At 40.9% G+C, this 19723-nt stretch overlaps 1 protein-coding gene across 1 annotated transcript in view; it reads left to right on the top strand.

The window, feature by feature from the left end:
- LOC128736436 (tyrosine-protein kinase receptor torso-like) overlaps positions 1 to 19723 on the top strand; it is a 53166-nt gene that overhangs the window by 32832 nt on the left and 611 nt on the right. The window contains exons 3-12 of the mRNA XM_053830919.1: positions 6756 to 6993; positions 7059 to 7132; positions 7207 to 7378; positions 7444 to 7634; positions 7835 to 7924; positions 18229 to 18375; positions 18442 to 18694; positions 18760 to 18931; positions 19000 to 19543; positions 19601 to 19695. Coding sequence (XP_053686894.1) covers positions 6756 to 6993; positions 7059 to 7132; positions 7207 to 7378; positions 7444 to 7634; positions 7835 to 7924; positions 18229 to 18375; positions 18442 to 18694; positions 18760 to 18931; positions 19000 to 19543; positions 19601 to 19695 — 1976 coding nt within the window. The remainder of the gene's footprint in view (positions 1 to 6755; positions 6994 to 7058; positions 7133 to 7206; positions 7379 to 7443; positions 7635 to 7834; positions 7925 to 18228; positions 18376 to 18441; positions 18695 to 18759; positions 18932 to 18999; positions 19544 to 19600; positions 19696 to 19723) is intronic.

Below are 19723 nucleotides of genomic sequence, written 5' to 3'. Positions count from 1 at the left end.
GCAACAGGACCAGTTTCTGTCGCTTCCATCTGTCCGGAAAGTGGCTATCTTTTAGGCATCTACTCATTACTGCCCCGAATAATTCGAGAGTCTCTCAAATAGCCGCTTTAGCGGCCGAATTCGGGATTCGGTTTAGTCTCGGTGCCTTGCTTACCTTTATGGATTTAGCGATCTCAATGAGTTCCTCGCTCGTAACCGTCGCTTCCTCCCCGACCTCTGAACCGCCGTCGTCCACGTTACTTTGGATGTTCGGCAGGGAGGCCGACCATCTTACGCCATGGTCTGAGATGCTGGAACGACTTAGGGGCCAGAGGCCAGGGTCTTGGCTCATGGCGCGGAAAGAGGCCCTCGATGATCCGCTCCAGCATCTCTGGCGATCGCTCTGCGGACGCCATCACACCCTTGGTCTTTGCCATTACAATCCATTCATCACCCCATGGGTTCACATTGACACTAACACATAACCTTTCAAAGCAGGCTCGTTTACTAAATTTTATCCCACCCCTAAGCGCTGCGCGTGCAGCAACAAGTGCTACTCGACATTCAGCCCTGCCTTCGTCCGAACGAGCTCTTTGCATAATTCTTCTCGCACGAAAGCAGGTTCCGCGGAGTTCCACAATTTCATCTGTCCACCAGTAAGCCGGTGACCTCCCATACCTAGGTCGGCCTTTCCTAGGCATGGTGGCATCACACTCTCGCGACAGTACCTCAACCAAATGATCAGCGTTTGGATCGGACTTACCGCGATCACCGCACTCTCTTCGGATCGCTTCCACAAATACTTCGGGATCGAGGCATGATGTCTTCCATCCACGGGTGGTTGGAGTGTCGGTTCTACCCGCCGGCTGGCGTCTCGTTATCTGACCGACACCATAGCGGACCGCCTGACGGTCACTATGAGTGAAGCCATTAGGCCGTATGAATAAAACAGTTTGCTCTACTTTTCCAATTTAAATCTTATGGGAGAGTTTGCTTCAACGCTTTTATTCATATGGCCTACTGTCTACCCTCCAGTCTTCTATCAGACTAGGACTGCCGAGTGTCACGTCAATGGTAGACTCCGCACCACTCCTACTGATGGTACTTATGGTGCCGACGTTGGCCAGATCTACGTTGAGCTTTGCCAGAGCCTCAAGCAGAATCCGACCCCTATGTTTCGTGCGACGACTTCCCCATTCTACCGCTCAAGCGTTAAAGGCGTCCGCCACAAGCACCGGCCTTAGACCAGTCAGCACAACTGATACTCAGTCTACCATCCACGTGAACTGCTCGATAGACCAACTCGGCGGAGCATAACAGCTGCAGTAGAACACTTCACCCACTTTGGCAACCGCATATCCCTCGTCTGCGGTTGACACAACCTCTTGAACCGGGAACATGCTTGTCGTCCATATAGCTGCTGTCCCGAACTTATCCGAGACCCGGTTACCGTTTTCGGCAGGGACGCGATATGGGTTCGAGATGACGGAAATTTTCCGGGACAGATCGAGCACTTGGGAGGCTCCGCGCAGTCCCTCGCTTTATGGCCAGCACTGCCACATCTCCTGCACAAATGGGTCCTATCTGGCCCCTTGCAGATCCAGGCTTTATGTCCGGCCTCGAAGCACTGGAAGCAAGCTTCCGACTGCTTGAGCATGCTCAGTGGGCATACCGACCACTCCACTTTTAGACTAGCAGCTTTCAGGGCTTCGTTTCCGTCCGCCAGTCGTATGATGGCTACCTGGGTCCCGGCCGGACCCGGCGAACCACCTCAATTGCCTCGTCCACTCCACTTTGATCTTTGAGATACGTACGTACGTATCACGAGCACGTACCTGCACTCCCTCCCCGAGCACTCCTTCCGCTATCGACTTGTATGCGGAACTCTTCTTGGTGGCGTCCTTCTTTAACTCAAGGATCATATCGTCCCTGCGTGAGCGGCGGATACTCCTTTAAAATCCTCGAAAATACGATGTGTACTCGGTGTGGGCATATTGCACTCCCGATATTTCTGAAGGATTTGTCATATAAGCAATAAACCATCAACTCATCCGGTACTTTATCTTCCTCCTAAGTTCTGAAAATTATCCAGTGAAATGCCGTTGTTAATGATTCCTTACCGTTTTTGCAAAGTTCTACCGGAGGTCGGTCCTTTTCGACGGCACTATTAGCCTTCAGTTGTCCAATTTCTCGCCGGATCTGTTCGAGATCGGGAGCAGGGACACTGTTTTCTAGGTTAATTTCCATTTTGTCTCCTTCTGTTATATCGCCATTGACCGTTGACCGTCTTTATTTCCCCTCAATCGCTTACTGGCATTTTCCGTCAAACCAGTTATTTCATGCAATCGGAGTTTCTTCACCTAGTAGTACGGTTGCAGTCTCATTGACCTGCTCTATCTGTCTTCCTTCGATGATCGAAGCACCTAGCTCCACAGAGAAAGGGGAAGCTTTATTCAGTAGTCGCGCGTAGTTCTCGGCAGCTTACGGGTTATCTAATTGCCGACTGTTTAACCGTGTAGGACGACTTTACCGTCGATAGTTTTGCGCCCACACCTAAGGGTAAACGGGGTAACAACGCCCGCCGGGGTAAAACCGCCCACCATGGTTTTACAGGGCCTTGCTCAAATTGGTGTTAAATGTTGATGACAGTCATATTACTGAATGCGTACGCAATATTTTACAATACCTTGTACAGCAATATCGTATAAACTATCGGAGAAATAAATAAAAATAGATTTTTCGTTGTAATCGTTTCGTTTTTTATAACTTTGTTCCCGCAGAACTTAGGGTTTATTTTATTCAAAACGTTAAAACTTTCAGTAAATCCAACCCACATCGCTTCTCTGATCCTGTCTTCATCCGACAGTACCTAAATTAGGTAACTGTTCATGCAGTTTTGTTGAAATAAATAGTGAAATGTGTAAATCGGTCATTTGGGGGTAAAACCGCCCACAACGAACGGCGCAAGACCGTCGTGTATAATGCTAGTGCGATAAGGAGATTTTTAAAATAATTGCATAGTTTGGACCAAAGGATCTCAGATTTACATAAAACAATATAAATGTGCTTAGTTTATAGCTGGTGGACTGTTTGGAAAAATCTAAATCGCCAATTTTTCCTGGGGGCGTTATGGACATTTTCTTGTTTTCTCGGATAGAGCTTTTTTTAATAATTCCTCCCTCTTGGGACAAATAACATAGAATAAACACATAGAAAAAACATAGAAGACCCGGCAAACTTCGTACTGCCACAAATTGGGCTAAATATACGATATGTAAACTTCAGATGAACTCCTGCTGCGTTTTAGAAAAAGGGATATTTTCTAGGTATAAGTCAAGTTTTGCCGTTGTCTAAGGAGTTCTGCGTTTGGTTTATTAAACGGTGGGATTTCAGAGAATGTCTAAATTTAACAACTGTATTAAGTCATTAGTACACTCAAAATATTCTGCACATAACTAATGGTAAATTTCCATATGAAATTCTAGATGATTATCATGTGCCGCATATAAACACAATCCGCCTAGAAATACACATAGAAATTATACGGATATGAATAGTATGTGCAATTATACACATAAAAAATATACGCATATGAATAGTATGTGCAAAAGTTTCGCGTACCCATAAATTATAACTGTGTGGCATATAAAGTTCATTGACTAGGCACATTGCAAAAATCTATGTGTGGGACACATAGAAACTATATGAAAAGTTTTCTCAGTGTAAGAAATGCATATCGGTGTAAAAGTTGGTTTGCCAATCCCAGGAATATCAACAGTCGTGTTTGTGGTAGTTGCATTGAGTCTTGTTTTATAAACTCTGCTGGTTAAAAATAGTAATACTGGATGTTAATATATTTGTTGTAAAATTTGGAACGACGGCTAATATCGTCGGCTGCAACTTTGGAATTTCTCGATAATTTAAGGGCCAATTTTGTATTCTGATATGTATTCAATATCAATAGTCATCAGATTTTTTTTTTTTTTGATTCATAAATCTATTGATAAGAATTACCCAAAGGAATTGTATCGCTGAATCTCGATAACTGTTATTCTCAATTCTCAAAACAAACTAAATTTTATTATTCCACAAAATCAATTGATCGCTGTATTGTTCCTTTGGTAATTCACGCACTAAAACAATTTAACATAAAAGTGTCATTTTATAAACCTTTTTACACTTCTAAAGAGTCTAATACGAAATGAAATCGACTGAGAGTTAAATACGATTGTTTTTTGTTTTGATTATAGTCACTTTAACCAGCTTGGGTCATTCGTGACTTCTGCGGGGTTGGGATTTGAACCCGGGTCCTCGGCGTGAAAGGCGTGAATGACAACCACTACGCCGGGACTGATCCCTTAAATACGATGTATAATAGTTGCTTCGTTCACTATTTTTTTAAAATTCTAAATCATATGCTCTTACTGTTGATTTATTAGCTTGATATTCAGTTAAACCGAATATGCTCATAATCCGTTAACATATGCAAAATGTATTCTTCATTTGACGATTGGGAAGTGGCAATTCAGTGAATTTAGTGCTTAAACCTTTTGTTAACCTGCATCTTCTGGCTACGCATCCGATGTAAAAAGGAATGAAAATGATTCGTGTTTGTTTCATAAATTTGATAAATGAATGAACGAATGAATGAAATCAACGAATTTTACTGCTGACACTTTAGGCTTGAGTTTAGGTTGATTAATAAGTTGGACCTATTGATTGGTTATTTTCTGAAATTGTAAACCCCCAAAATGTTTAATAGCATTGTTAGATGTGGCGATTCCAATGAAGGTAACCACGTGTTTGTTTGAATACGACAACGGTGCTGCAAAAAATCGTACGATGATCATAGCAGCCAACGACATGGCGCATACAATGCGTGGCGGGTTTTATATGGAAAACTAATTTTTGGAGTTTTCCTATCTTCCGAGTAAATTTTTCAACTTTTCTCGCCCTAAAAACATAGCAGTGGTGGAAACGAACACAATAAAGAAAAGACGGCTCAAATCGGACGCTCCGTTCTCAAGTGATGCGCGGTCGAACTTTTTCACTTCCATTTTTATATATAAGAAGATTATCTTAGCAATGGAAAAGTAATATGTATCTGCTTTATCAATCAGAACAATTTGAAATGTCAAAAAATGACCTACCGGATCAATTGCAGGAACTTTAATACCCATATTGTTATATTTTATCTTAGATCCTCTCTAGTCCTTAAAGATTGACTCCAGGATGCCTAACCCGATCCATCTTGTTGTCTAAGGAAACTACACGGTATCAATTTCAAGACTGTCGGTACCTATATTACTGATATTCTTCCAATACGAGTGGTTGCCGGACACTCTTTCGAACTTGCGAATCTCGGGGAACTATGTATTGTTTGATAGCAAACTGATTCAATTTGTTTAAATTAGATAAATTCATGAATCCAATGCCACCAGTTTCATTCAAATCGGTTGAATATTGTTAAAGTTATATGCTATGGCGGTTTTACCCCGTTAGTGGGCGTGTTTCACCCCGCATGGAAAAAATACTCTATTTTTTGGACGTGTTTCCAAATCGCAATAAAAAATAGAAAATCATTACAGATATTTATGATTTTATTTTTATATATGTAGGTAATAGATCAATTGTTCATTTAAAGCAGATAAATTAGAAATTGAGCTACAACTTTTTTTTATACAGGTGGTTTTGCTTAGGCGGGCGGTCTTGCCCCGCTTACCCTTACTGCTACGAGATAATGTTTCGAACTGATATCCGCAATCCGTAGCGAGTGTATGCTAGTGATGCTCGAAAAAGAGCGGCCAGCGATCGATTTGGTTCAATGCTCGTTGGTCAGGCAATCTCCAGGTGGCTTTGTGGATATCTTAACGGGGAAAGAAAGTGCTGATCACCAGGCCTTGGGAAGCTACAAAGATGATGCATCGTTGACCGTTATCGTTCGTATAAGTGTGCAGGCTATGGGACTCGATCACCAGTCTTTACATTGCTTTCCCGCCGACCGGAGTGTTCATATCCCTGTTGACGATCTTGATGTTCCCTGGTGTACAGCTGTCGTACGTTGCCTCCAGTTGAACACAGAACACTTCCGATGGTGTAGTTAAAGAAACAGCCTTTTATCATCCTCAGGCACATCCTCTTGTTGACCGGCTACCAATCTATGATGCGACAGTGCATTCTGCCCATCACTACAACGCCCGTTCCCAGCTCGTTGGTCGGTTCACCACTCTGCTAAAATTGGGCCTTGCCGCCACGGATCCTCCACACCTTCTCGATGCCAAACTTCCGGGGTTCTAGCTGTATCCTGTCACCTCCCACGCAATTCAGTCATCTGCGGTTGCCGGTATGTTCCGAATCGAATTGTCCTGATTGTTCGTAGTAACTTTGTTTCGGTAAGGCCACACGCTATCGAGCCTCGTGATGGGGTCGCCATTTTAGCTTGCATGCCAAGATAACACATTTCTTAATCCAACCACCCGCTCCGAATCAAACGCTCTCGTGCGCCGCTCCCAACGTTGTCAAGCCATCCCAAAGTCGTTGCTGACATGGGAGCAGAGGCTCAAGACTGACAAGATTATCGTTAGTCCTATTATTAGCTGACCAGTTGTTTACGAGCGTGAGGCTCTGAAAGCTTATGTGGCAAATAAAAATTTTCAATTGCTATGTATTCCATTTGTTGATGTAAAGATGAAGTAAAAATTGCTATTAAAACTTTCTAACAGCCAGAAGCCTGTAGCTGGGTATAATTTCTAACAAGTTTTTTCTCTCACTTGCAGAGTAACGCCTCAATCATCAGAGTCGAGGATCTAGCTCCGAACAAACAGTACAACATAACCGCAACGGTGCTTAGCTCCAGCGGTGAGTACTTCTACGTGGACAGCAAGCAACAGTTCAAAACTTTGCCTATGGCCTACACTCCGGGTTCAGTTACGGAACTTAAAATCAGTGATTTCAACACAAGCCGGCGAAATAGCAGTCTGCTAGAAGCAGTTGTTTCTTGGAAGCCAGCAGTTGGTGAGTGTTTATAAAAAGCTATTATTTAAACAGAAAACCTTTCAAGCAGCAAATTTTATTTTTAGATAAAACATGTGCTGTCCGGTTGGTGTTTTTCTTCGGACTTGACTATGAACTACATGAAATCGATCTACGAAAGGTCAGGATGTGAAGATCATGCAAGGAAACTGATATGCTGTTCAATCAACAACTAATATTCTTTTTTCTTTGTAGCCTGAAGAGCGCAATCGTTTCACTTTACCCACGCTAGAACTAAACAAAGAGTTCGCGGTAGGTATCATGACAAAGAATACCCAATACTTTGATCTGGAAAGCGACACCGTGTGGACCAAATTCTACACACCCGATTGCGCCGAATGGTACAATAAAAGCCAGGTGATGTGTGGTAAGCGTAACCGATTTCGCATTGCTCGAGACAAATATTTCCGAAACTACGATTTATTGTTACAGCACCAGAAGACATCGTAGGTTTACGCGTGAAACCCAAAAATCTATCGGGCGATCGCTTTCGATTCAACATCTCCTGGCGTAAGCCCGAGGTCCTACCAGAGTACTACATCCTGACACTGTTCGATCTTAGTCCGGAACGGGCGCATCTTTCGGATGATGAGGCGCATTCCGTTTTGCAGAAGCTCGACGGTGTAAGTATTTGTATGAACTATACTATTTTCCTCATAATTCTAAACGAGAAAATTTTGTGATTAATAATTGTGGTTAGAAAACTACTTGAAACTTGAGTTTGTACAGTTTATAAGCATTCTAAGTACTTTTAACCAAATTTCAGCTAGTTTTGTATGAAAATATGGAAAAATGCCCCAATCGTGATGTCGTTTTTTTTCAGGATAAAACATCCTTCGTAATCGACAGTGTCCCAATTACTGGACCGGAAGTTCAAATTCATCTAGAGGCCCATGCCAACAACCGAACTACAGTGCAGTACAGCTTGCTAACTTTACGCAGACGGCGCAATCCGGCAAAGTCAAAAACCGGTGAGAAACCAGCTTAACTAGTATCGAAAATATTCTTGGTAGGGGTTTACCCAACGCGATCGACAATCCCGGACGGAGACCGGACAAACACGCACAAACGACCGGATTACTCGACGGAATATGAAAGATACTTGGATATGTTTTATTACTTTTTGTTGTTGTTATTCAAATCGTTTTATTTTAATCGTTCATATGTGTCACAACATACTTAAAATGTGACAATTTAAATCATCGATTCATTTATCATTAAATGTTAAAACACTGTTCATTGAAGTTACATAAGTTTGCTAAATATAAGCAATGTTAATAATTAATCAGGTGGGCCGTTAAGCCGTGTTGCTATCATCTTTACTGACATACATAAGACATAACCTGACCTTATTGAGTTCACTCAACGAAAATGTCGAATTATTGACCCAGGACTGTGTCTTAAGGAAAGTATATCTAAAATGCACTTGTCACGAAAACTGATACGGCTCTGAACGCTAACATCTCAGTGATTTTCTGATCGATTTTCAATATTTTGGACCCCACACGATCGACAATTTTTCCACGCATCGACTCGAATAAAGAAAACTATTGACTGTTTTGTTGTGCCCATTGAAAAATTACCAAATGTCATGCGTATTTGTCATATTTTTATCATTTTCAGTACATTTGCCAAGAATACGAAATGCTTTACTTACTAGCACAGGCATAAGTTTGATGATTGTCAGTGTGGCTGCAGACAAACGGTTTCTTATTCCAGGTTTTATGGTAGAAACCTGCCTAACCTAGACTTAGTCTTATGTCACCCATGCGGAATGATCGAAAGAAGGGTCCTAGTTCTAAAGTTTTGTTTCAAATTATTTAAAAATTCAATTAGTATTTAGTACAAGGAAAAACATTCCGCTGAGTTAACTAGTGCCATCTGTCCACCCGTCCACTTTGTTTATGCAAAACTCCGGTTAGCATAGGCGTGCCCGGGCATAAACAGAAAGTGGGACACGCGGCCTTTCGGAAGCATGATTTGACTTGAAATAATTGAGTCATCGTAGGATGAATTTTACTTATCACAAAAATACTAGTCGATTAGACTTACAATTTGACTTAAACTAGACTTGACATTGGACATTAAATTATACTTGAATTTGGACAGAGGCTTAACTTCAAATTTGGAACTGGAAATTGCATTTGAAATTGGACGTCATCATTGAACTTGCATTTGAAATAATTTGGACTCGAAGTTTTGCATTAGATCGGGCACAAAATTAGACACAAAGTTTTCCTTAAAATTAAACTTGAAATTGAACTTGAAATCGAGTTTAAAATCAGAATTGGCATTGGACATTAAATTGCTGGCGTTCCCAGACGAAAACAGAAGGTGGGGCACCGGCTTATCAAAAGCATATTTTGGTTTGAAAAAATCAAATTCTCAAGTAGGAAGGCGGATCTATTTTGACGCATAATCTTTCGAGTTACATCCCGAGAATTTTTCTACATTAAACATTATAAAGAGGTAGGATATGGATTCCAGCCTGGGCTCATTACTTAACTCGAAATTAAATAAAAATTGGGGCTTGACTTTGAATATAAACTCAAACTTGAACTTAAAGTTTTGTTTGAAATTGCACTTTAATAAGAAAACAAGCTTATTGGATGTAAAATTAGGCTTGGATAACCATAAAAACTTCAAATTCAAAAGTCAAATCTCGAAGTTAAAGACAAAAGTTATAATCCAGAAATCAAAGTAAAAAAAATAAACGTCAAATACCAAAAGCTAAAATTAGAAGTCAAAAGTCAAAGGCCGAAACCAAAGGATAAAAATTAACAATCAGAGTCCAAATTTGACAGCCAACAGATAATAATCGAAAGTTGAATGCTGAAAGTCGAAAGTCCAAAAACCCAGAAGTCAGAAGTCAAATCAAAGTTTTAATCAAACATTAGAAAATAAATATCAAAAGGCAAAAGTCCAAAGTCGAAGGTTGAATGTCAAAAATCAAAAGTCAAAAAGCAAACAAAAAAAAATTAAATTTAAAAGCCAATTTAAATCAGAAGTCAAATCAAAATTTTACATTTGAAATTCAAAAGTTAAAAGACGTAATTAGACACGAAAGCAAAGCAAAGCCTAGGTGCTACATTCCTTTAACGAAACTAGATCTTCTGTTTTTATACGACAGACTTAGCAGCCAGCTGTCAGAGTGCAGGACAATTGCAGGGCCAGTTGCTACGATCCTATTGACTCTAACAGCCTCTCCCAGTGGAGCTTCGAACATACGACGACTGGCTTATTAGGTCAGCGTTATACCTCGAAGCCAACTGGGAGGCGAATTAGACACGAAAGTTTACTTAAAATTAGACGTGAACTCGGACTAAATAAAAATTAAAACTTTAGTTGAAACTTTAACTGAATTGCAAATCGAATATAATAAAAGTGGATTTAAAATTGGAGTTTAAAATGGCTTTGAAATCTAACTGAAATTTGACATGAAATTAGATTTGAAATGGTGTTTAAATTGGACTTGAAACAGGATTCATTTTTACGTAATTAATTTACATTTTCAAAAATAACGGATGAACGAATTCAATTCTCCGGACTTCTCCGGATAACACCTTGATTTTTTTTTGTTTTCAAATAAATGTTATAGAGAAGAAGGTGCAAGAAGTTGTATTCGAAGTTAGACTTAGAAATAGACTTGAAACTAGACTCGAAATGACTTGAAATTGAAGTTAAAATAGGAAATCTTGGGATAAAATTGTGCTTGCAAATGTTCTTGATTTGAGATATTTAACTGAAGTTGAAATTCAGCTTAAAATTAGAATTGAACATAAATTGAACTTGATATTAGACTTGGAACGCGATTTAACTTGGAGACTTGACATGAGAGCTGAAATTGAGGTTAAAATTTTACTTTATCGGGAAACTAGCAGTCATTAACTTTTCGTCGGAGAGCACAATTTCGGGAGCAGTTTTTGGGCCCAAAAGCAGGGCTTTGTTTATAGAAATGTTTTCCCTGCATTCTTCTTGCCAATCTGAACATAGCAAATATATTTTCATGAACAAAATTTTTGTTCCAAACAAAAAACTGAATCGATGACCACTAATTTCATCTTAAGTGGGATTTAAAATTGAGGTCCACTTTTGGAAATACAAATAGACTTAAATTGGACTTGATATGTTACTTCATGTATGAGTTTAGAATAATTTCAATTCAAAGTTTTACGTCAAATTGAACTTAAAATTAAATTGAAATTTGGACTTGAAACTGAAACTATTTTTACGTGGCGGTCGATTAAAAAAATGGCGGTCGGTTAAACTAGAAATTGCGGACCTCCGGATTAGGTTAGGTAGAAGGTGGGGCAAGTACTCTAGTGGAAAAAAACTCTAGTGCACCCTTTTAAGTACTTTAAACTACTTTCTGCTTCCAGCAGTTTTTAGGTCTTCGAGGGCTTTCTAAGGAGTGAGGATTGAGCGGACCTCTAGCGTGTTAAGATGTCTCTTGTTATTGGGCATTGTTTTATGTTGTTGACAGTTCCTACCGAATTTCGACATTTTCATATGCTTGAAAATATTTTCTATCTTTCCCTTTACGGTGATCGTTTATGACGCCTAGCCAGAAAGCTGTTTGAAGTCTGCCTTAACCTGTGTTTCGTCGTCTATCCCCGCGCAATCGAACTACGTCAGCATCGTCGTCGTGTACAGCTTCCGAGATCGTGGCCGTCTTGTTTGGTTGATGATCGCCATTTGGAACCGCTGCCTTCTTATAAGCCGACTTTCCGGTTCGTTTTTTTAGCTTGATGCATGATTCGCAAATTAAATTGAATGTGGTGGATTTAGTGAATATAAGATGCCCGAAAATGCCCGAGAGTGTACAAACTTAAATAAACAAGTCTAAAGTTTGACTTTCAGAATGAAGACTGAAAAATTACCTTAGGAGAGTTTGACCCACAAAACCCTTTTTGTCGCTACGCTCTTGCTGTACTGCCAGGATACATAAAAGGGTGACTAATACGACTTTGTAGTGCAATGCTATGGTGATTTTATAATGATCTGAAAGTAAGCCCGCAATTAGAAATTTCTTTCGAGGTGGGCTGCAAAAGCAAAACAAAGCAAAGCCTGGATGCTAATTCCGTTATCGAAATTTGACCTTCTGTTTTTATTCGACAGACTTCGCAACCAGCTGTTAGAATACAGGACAGTGCGGGGTCAGTGCTACGATCCTATTGACTCTAACAGCCTCTCCCAGCCGAGGTTCGAACATACGACGACTGGCTTATTAGACCAGCGTCCTGCCTCGAGGCCAAGTGGGAGGCGAGGTGGGCTGCGGCCCTGACTGAAGAGTAGTTTTAGAAAAACGTCTTATAAAATTAGCTTTAATCAAACGCATGTGATAGCAAGTTACCCATAACCCTTATATGGTTATAGTTTTTGCACCCCACCGCAAACTCCATCAGCACTCTCCATCAGCTTTTCAAAGATGTCATTAGTATTTGCATTTCTTACACTTGTAGGAGCTGATGATCCAAGTGATGAGCCTTCATCATTAGGAGTGGAGACTGTCGTTCAAGGTATGTATGGATAGGTGACACCGGATTGGCATTTTGATGGCAATGAGCGCGCGAAGAGAACCATCGCTAGCCAGCATAGCCAATGACTTCGTGTCACATTCCAGATTATTATTTTGTTTTGTATTTTGCCAGTTTGATAAATTTGATTTACGAACGTCAACATTAGGGTTAATCCGGGTATAACCGACACTGTGGGTAAAATCGACATCCCATGAGTTTTTAAGTTATAAGCTGTTTTTCGCAAATTTTCCAAAACATCTAGTTTACACTTGTCATTTCTTACAATTCGAGTCTTTTAGCAACGGCCGAAGTTCCATAGTTGTCAAATCAAAAAATCAAACTTAGCCGATCAACATTGAAAAAACAGTCCTTGTAAAATGTCGCACGTGGAATTTAAGCAGTTTAGTAGTAAAAATCTGTAAAATTCTATGCTTTTTGCATGCCTGATTTCTCACAGATTATTCTTTAGTCCACTTTTCAAACAAGAAGGCAATTTTTTCGTTTATTGAATCTCTAAAATGTTGTTTTGAAATTCTATGTCAATTCAGGGTAAAATCGAAACTTTCAGTCAGCGTAAAACCGACACTGCTTCTAGATAGTAAGGGTTTTAAGTTTTATGCTTTTATTTTCATGTTTCGATATGAAACCCACACCCACAGTTCCCCTACATTTTTTTGGACACTGGAAAGGTGTAAAAGTGTAATTTCTACAGCCCGAATTTTACTCAGTCTAAAGCTTATTTTTACTTGGGTAGTTCGGGAAACGAAGCTTTATGAGCATATCCTTTATCGATAGCTGACAAAAAATTGACACAAATCTCCCACGCGATTGTGAGGAACGTGCTGCTCGAGCCACAAACATCAGTTCTTGACTTGTGTTAGCATCGGGTTAACTACATGAGCAGTAATCCTGTAGTTTGCTGATGATCGGTGAGTAGTTAAATCACCACACCGGATTAGTTGAAACTTGCTAGTCGTTTCGCTTTAAGCAGCATTGTTTGTTGAGCCTTTGTAAACAGTACATTGTGCAACTGTTTTGGACGACCGAGTAATATACGAAAAGTTCCAATTATTTTCGGAACTACCGTAAGCAACAGGATTCTAGCTTCTTCTAACTGCTTTCATTGCTTGCCGCTTTAAAAATTCTTACAAACGTGCCAAATTCCCTACGATTGAGAAGCCGCAGCACCACTCCTCAACCTTGCTGGCGAATTCTACCTGTCGAGCTGAAAGCTACGTTTTTGTTTGCCCTTAACTTTGTCGCTGCTCGAGCAACTCTTTGCTCTTTGAATTATCTTCCGTATCTGCGTCGTTGTCACTAGCCTTTCACCCATCTATCTATCTATCTATTTATTTATATAAGAGGCTTATGTCTGTACCGAAAACCAAATCTCTGAAAGGCTTATCGGTAACTAAAAACAGGTCCCTGACAGGACGTCATGCTTTCGTAGCAATGGGTTGTATTCTCAGTCACGTCACTGGTCGACTGCTGGACTGCTCGATTGCTCAACTGGTTGACTAGACTGCTCGACTGGACTGGTCGATTAGACTGCTCGATTTGATTGCTTGACTGGACTGCTTAACTGAACTGCTCGACTGAACTGTTCGATTCGACTGCTCGACGCAACTGCTTGATTGGACAGGTTGTCTTGACTGGTTGACTGAACAGCTCGATTTAACCTCTCGAGTGGACTACTCGACTTAACTACTCAATTCGACTGCTTGACACATTTGCTTGATTTACTACTCGACTCGACTTAACTGCACGATTGAACTGCTCGACTGCACTGTTCGATTCGACTGCTTGACTGGATTTATCTGCTCGACGACTGCTCGACTCAACTGTTCGATTCGATTCAACTGCTTGATTCCACTGCTCGACCACTCGACTCAACTGCTCGACTCGACCACTCGATTCAACTGCTCGACTCAACTGGTCGACCGAACTGCTTGACTGAACAGCTCAATTTAACTGCTCTATTTGACTGCTCGACTTGACTGTTCGACTCGGCTGCTCGACCCAACTGCTATTGCTTAATGCGACTGCTCGACTCGCCTGCTCAACTCGATTGCCTGCGATATCATATGGTCGGTGTTAAATTAAACCGGACCAAGTCGCAAACTTTTAAAAAATGAGTAAATGAGCAAACGATTAAGAATTTTCTAAGCAACATTTTACTCTATTCAGACTACATAAATGTTGCAAACAGCCAGAAGTTTTTATTCAGTTAAATAAAATCCAATACGACCTTAAAAACTATTTGTTTCAGTTTCCGGCTATGACTTTTTTATGTACAACATCTTAGAGCTATATTATGCAATATAAGAACTCAAAGAACTAATACAAAGATTAAACATCTTCGCAAACACTGGCCAATGGAATGTATCCGCAGTTTTCGGAATTCTGAACAGACATTTATATTTTCCGGATCGTAAGATTCGGGCTCAACTAGTATTCTATATTTCGTTCGACTTGTTTCGAACTACAGTCAACCAAAAAAGTATTCGGACAGCAGCGCATAAATTTTTCTTTTAGTAATTTTGCGCAGTATTTTTGTAAAGAATGGTAACACATATTTTTTAAAACAATGTTTAACTAAAGCATATTTAGATGCACTACAAAAATTCGGGAAAAAGCTTTCCGTTTTGAAGATAGAGTACATATAGTTTGAATTGGCTAAAAATGCAGCCAAAAAAGTATTCGGACAGTTAACTATTAATTGAAACAAATGTCCTTTCTCGCTCAACTACTACCTTGTAGGACCATTTACATTCTTGATGACCTGTTTTAATCAGTTTGGGATAAAATTAACAATTTTTCAAATATCCCTCTGTGAATTGCTGACCATTTTTTTACAAGAGCTCGGTTTAAGACATTTTAATATGAAATCGAATGATTTTTCATTATAGAAATGAAATTATCTAAAAAGATGTTCAAAAGGGTTCAAATCTAGACTGAATACTGATGTTTCGATAGCGCTAGGACAATTGTATGGTGCTTACCGCTTACAATTATCGATAGTATGTTTAGATTCAGCATCCCGGTACAATATGTATGTACCACACAATTACAGTTTTGCTTTAATTTCGCCTAAAATTGTTCAGATAATTAAGTTTACACTTAGTTCTATCCAAAAATATATATCTTTGCTACCTCGGAGCTTTCCATGCACCCCAACAAGGTATGACACCAACAACCCTTATGCAGGAATAACTAAAAGAGAAGGGCTACAAGAGGAAAATCACTCGTCAGCAAGTAAACAAGCAATGCGGTTAGTGTCATACCTGGCCGGTCATAGTGGATACCTGGCCGAATTCTCTCTCGGGGTAATACCTATAGTGAATTCATAAATGAACCTAGTGCTAACTCTAAGCTGAAATTTTTTAACGGCATACAAAGTTTTTACAGTTCGACCCGCAAACCGTGTGTAGCTCTCAGTAGCTTGCGGACAATGGTTTTGAGCGCATAGGTACTGCTACTAGGCATCCCGTAGGAAACGAATATTGGTGATGTTCGAGCTATGTTCGACCTATGCGTAAAAAGAAAGTGTTTCTGACCACCAGGCCTTGGGAAGCCGCGAAGCTGATGTTCCATTGGCCGATTGTCCGTGTCGGTGCTTGGGGTATCGTACGTTTCTCCTAGCTGCGCGTAGAGCGTTTACTTTGTACAGACAGTGACGGTGTAATTGAAGAAACGGACTTTTTTTCAAGAGATACTTTCTCTCTCCGCAAGACGCTTCTATCAAGGAGCATACACCACCGCACAAATTTTATGATGTACAAAACGCCAATCAGACCGGTAGTCCTCTACGGATTTGAGGCAGTAACTTAATCTACGGAGGGCATACCTGAACTTGCCGTATTTGATCAAAAGGTGTTGCGGACTATTTTTTGGCGGAGTACAAACGGATAATGACGAGTGGCGTATGCGTATGAACCACGAGTTTCAGGCACTACTTGGAGAGATTCCTGTCGTACACATGGCGAAAGTAGGGAGACTATGATAGGCCGGTCACGTCGCAAGGGTACCGAACGACAGTGCAGTGAAATACGTTCTCCTCGACAACCCCACCGGCACTAGGAATAGAGGGGCCCAACGTGCTAGATGGCTCGACCAGGTTGAAGCCGACTTGCGTGTGTCGGGACGCACAACGAATTGGCGACGAGTAGCCCAGGACCCAGCACAGTGGAGAGGAATTCTTGATACAGCAAGACCTACCCCGGCTCTCGGCTGGTAGAAGAAGAACGTTTTCTCTTAAAATTAGGCCTTGCTGCTACGGGTCCGGGCACGGATTGCGACAGATATCCTGTGTCCATGTCCACTTATGTGTCCATGTCCGCAGGTACGGCAGAACAAAGGGATAAAATCAGAGAACTCCACTACTGACGGTATCCCGCTATGGCTTTTACCTGTCGCCAGGACAGGTTCCCGTCTACAACCCGGATATCGTTGGCTAAGCTGTGTCACCATGAGCCTCTGGGTTTGCTTCTCCTACGCTGTTTTTGTGAATTCCAGTCGAGTGCTTCTCTGCAGACCTCGTTCGCTCCTTTCCTCAAAGGAAGGGTTCGATCCACTTCCACCTACCTTCACGAATTTCTGTGGCTATCGGCCGTTGATGACACCGACGATTCCTCATTGGATATCCAGTTGTCAGGTGGACCAGGCACGAATGATATATCGCAGGCACCGGTTAATGAATACCTGTAGTTTTTGCGTTGTCTCCGCTGAGACGCACCACGTTTCGCAGGCATACATCAGCACGGATTTAACGTTTGAATTAAAGATTCGGGTTTTCGTAAGTAGGATGATCTAGTTTGAGCGTCAAATGTTTTGCAGACCTGCAAGGCACCCCTGGCCTTCCTGATCCGTGTGGCTGTATCAGTCCTGGTACCACCATCGGGCGTTGTCTGGCAACCAAGATATTGAAAGACGTTTATCTGCTCAACTTGTTGTCCCGCTACTGTGAAGTTGGTGGAATTGTCAGTGTTCACTTCTATAGACTCAGGTTTTGCTACTTTGACTGTGAGACCTGCAAGCCGAATCTCCGCAGTTCTCCTAATTGATCGAGCAGCACCCTATCGTCACCTTCAAATTCAACCATCTGCAATTCCAGGTACCAAGCTCCCATGCCCTCATTTCATTATCAAGATAAGCCAAAAACTGCTTCGAGTAAAATTTTCTTGATTGTTCGCTATATTTTGTTTTGTGGATAGGCCACGCTACCAAGTTTCGTGATAGTCGTGATAGTGATGCCACCTTGGTTTTAGTCCCAAGACAAATGGTATATATGACTATCGTCGCAAGCTTGGAAACAGGGAATTCAAATAAAACTTTCAGTTTTCATCAATTTCAATTCATAGAAAAGCAAAATGACTGGACGTTTCTCCATCTAACAACATATTGCCGGTTGAATTCCATACGGCGAATAAAAATAACTAACATTTGAAATCTTTCATTTCAACGTTACAGGTTCCCAGTCGGCTTCAGGCGATCCTACGCCGTATTTGAGTAAACAAATAAAGTGCTGAAATGTTGGACTCTATTCTCACAGTCGCCTCACCTAAATCCTTTAGGCGTGGCTGTGAAAGTCACCTGAGGGTACTGATAAGGCAAGGTGAGGTGACTGTGAGTATAGGGCCCGCTAAGCGAAGCGAAGTAAGGAGAGGTGACTGTGAGAATAGGGTCCTCTATTTCAGAGATTGTGGACAACTTGACGATATGGCGATATGTGATTATAGTTGCGGTGCCCATTTTGACGCTTTGTTTTATAAAGATTTTTATAATAATCCTATGTCGCCGGAGGGCGAAAAAGAAACGCCAGGAGCAACGAAGTGAATATTTCAAAGTAAGTATATACTGTGTTTAAAATTATTGTACTCCAACTGCAAGGAATCTATTTTTCGTACACTAGGATTTGGAGCAAAAAGCTCCTGTGGATCCAACGACTGACGTCGACATCCAAGTTAAGAATATCCAGGACATGATTCTACCCATGGGCTTTCCAACCGATATGATAGCTCCAATTGATGACGAAATGGAAATTGGGTTGGATCAAATTGAATTACACGACGTACTGGGTGAGGGTGCCTTTGGCCTGGTACGGAAAGGTTTCCTTATTCGGACGCTGGAAACATACGTTCCTGTTGCTGTGAAGATGTTAAAAGGTAGGGTCGCCGATAAAACTGTATACATATGAGAACTAAATCGATACCTTGTGCTGCAATTGTAGAATGCCCAAGTTTGGAGGATATCAAAGAGTTTCGCCGGGAAATAGAGGTCATGAAATCGGTTGGAACTCACCCGAATGTAGTGTGCATAGTAGGGCACTACACTAAGAACGTTAATCAGATGATGCTGTTGACGGAGTATTGCTCCGAGGGCAATCTTTTGGATTATCTCCGGTAATTTCTCTAAAATGTAATCTTTGTTTTATAATGGCATTAGTTTTATTATTTTGTCAATTATTCAGATGCGAATGGCACAAAATATTACGCAAAAGAAACCGCATAGGACGTCATCTTAACCAACGGTCCACTGTAAAACCCAATACAGTAATACTCAATGCTGATTGTTCGAACCCACCGCAAGACGACTGTCTAGTGCCGAGTTTGCAAAGTAGCAAAAAGCCCGAATATGCCATTAATCTGGACAACGCTACGGTAAACGACAAGAAAGCTTTGGTCTACAAGGAAATTCCTGAACATACCGGTTCTCCAACGACTGTAATCGAGAATCGTCTCTACCCTGTGATTAACGAGGATAAACATGACGGTTTGGGACTTTGCACGAACGCCTGCAAATGTCGGGTGGAAATTTTAGACTTGCAAGAAGACATTTGCCGAAATAAAAAGAGTTGTAATGTTAAAATCAAAGGATGTGACTGCAATCAAAAATTTCCTGATTTAGTTGTAAATCAGTGCTACTACGACAGTATCTGCGACGGTAAGGATATAAACAGTGATTTTACAAGTGCTCAACTAGTTGAATTTGCCCGGCAAATCGCAGTTGGAATGGTAAACATAAATGATAGGTCCTCCAAGAGTGAGCAATTTACTGTCTTTTTGTTTCAGGAATTTTTGGCACGTAATAAAGTAGTTCATCGTGATTTGGCTGCTAGGAACGTGTTGGTGTGTGAGAATAAAAATGTTAAAATTTCAGACTTTGGGTAAATCATATTCAAAAAACGAAATATT

This window comes from Sabethes cyaneus, chromosome 2 (assembly GCF_943734655.1).
Source record: "Sabethes cyaneus chromosome 2, idSabCyanKW18_F2, whole genome shotgun sequence".
Taxonomy (NCBI): domain Eukaryota; kingdom Metazoa; phylum Arthropoda; class Insecta; order Diptera; family Culicidae; genus Sabethes; species Sabethes cyaneus.
The sequence above is the reverse complement of the archived record's forward strand: the minus strand, read 5'-3'. Positions and strand labels throughout refer to the sequence as shown.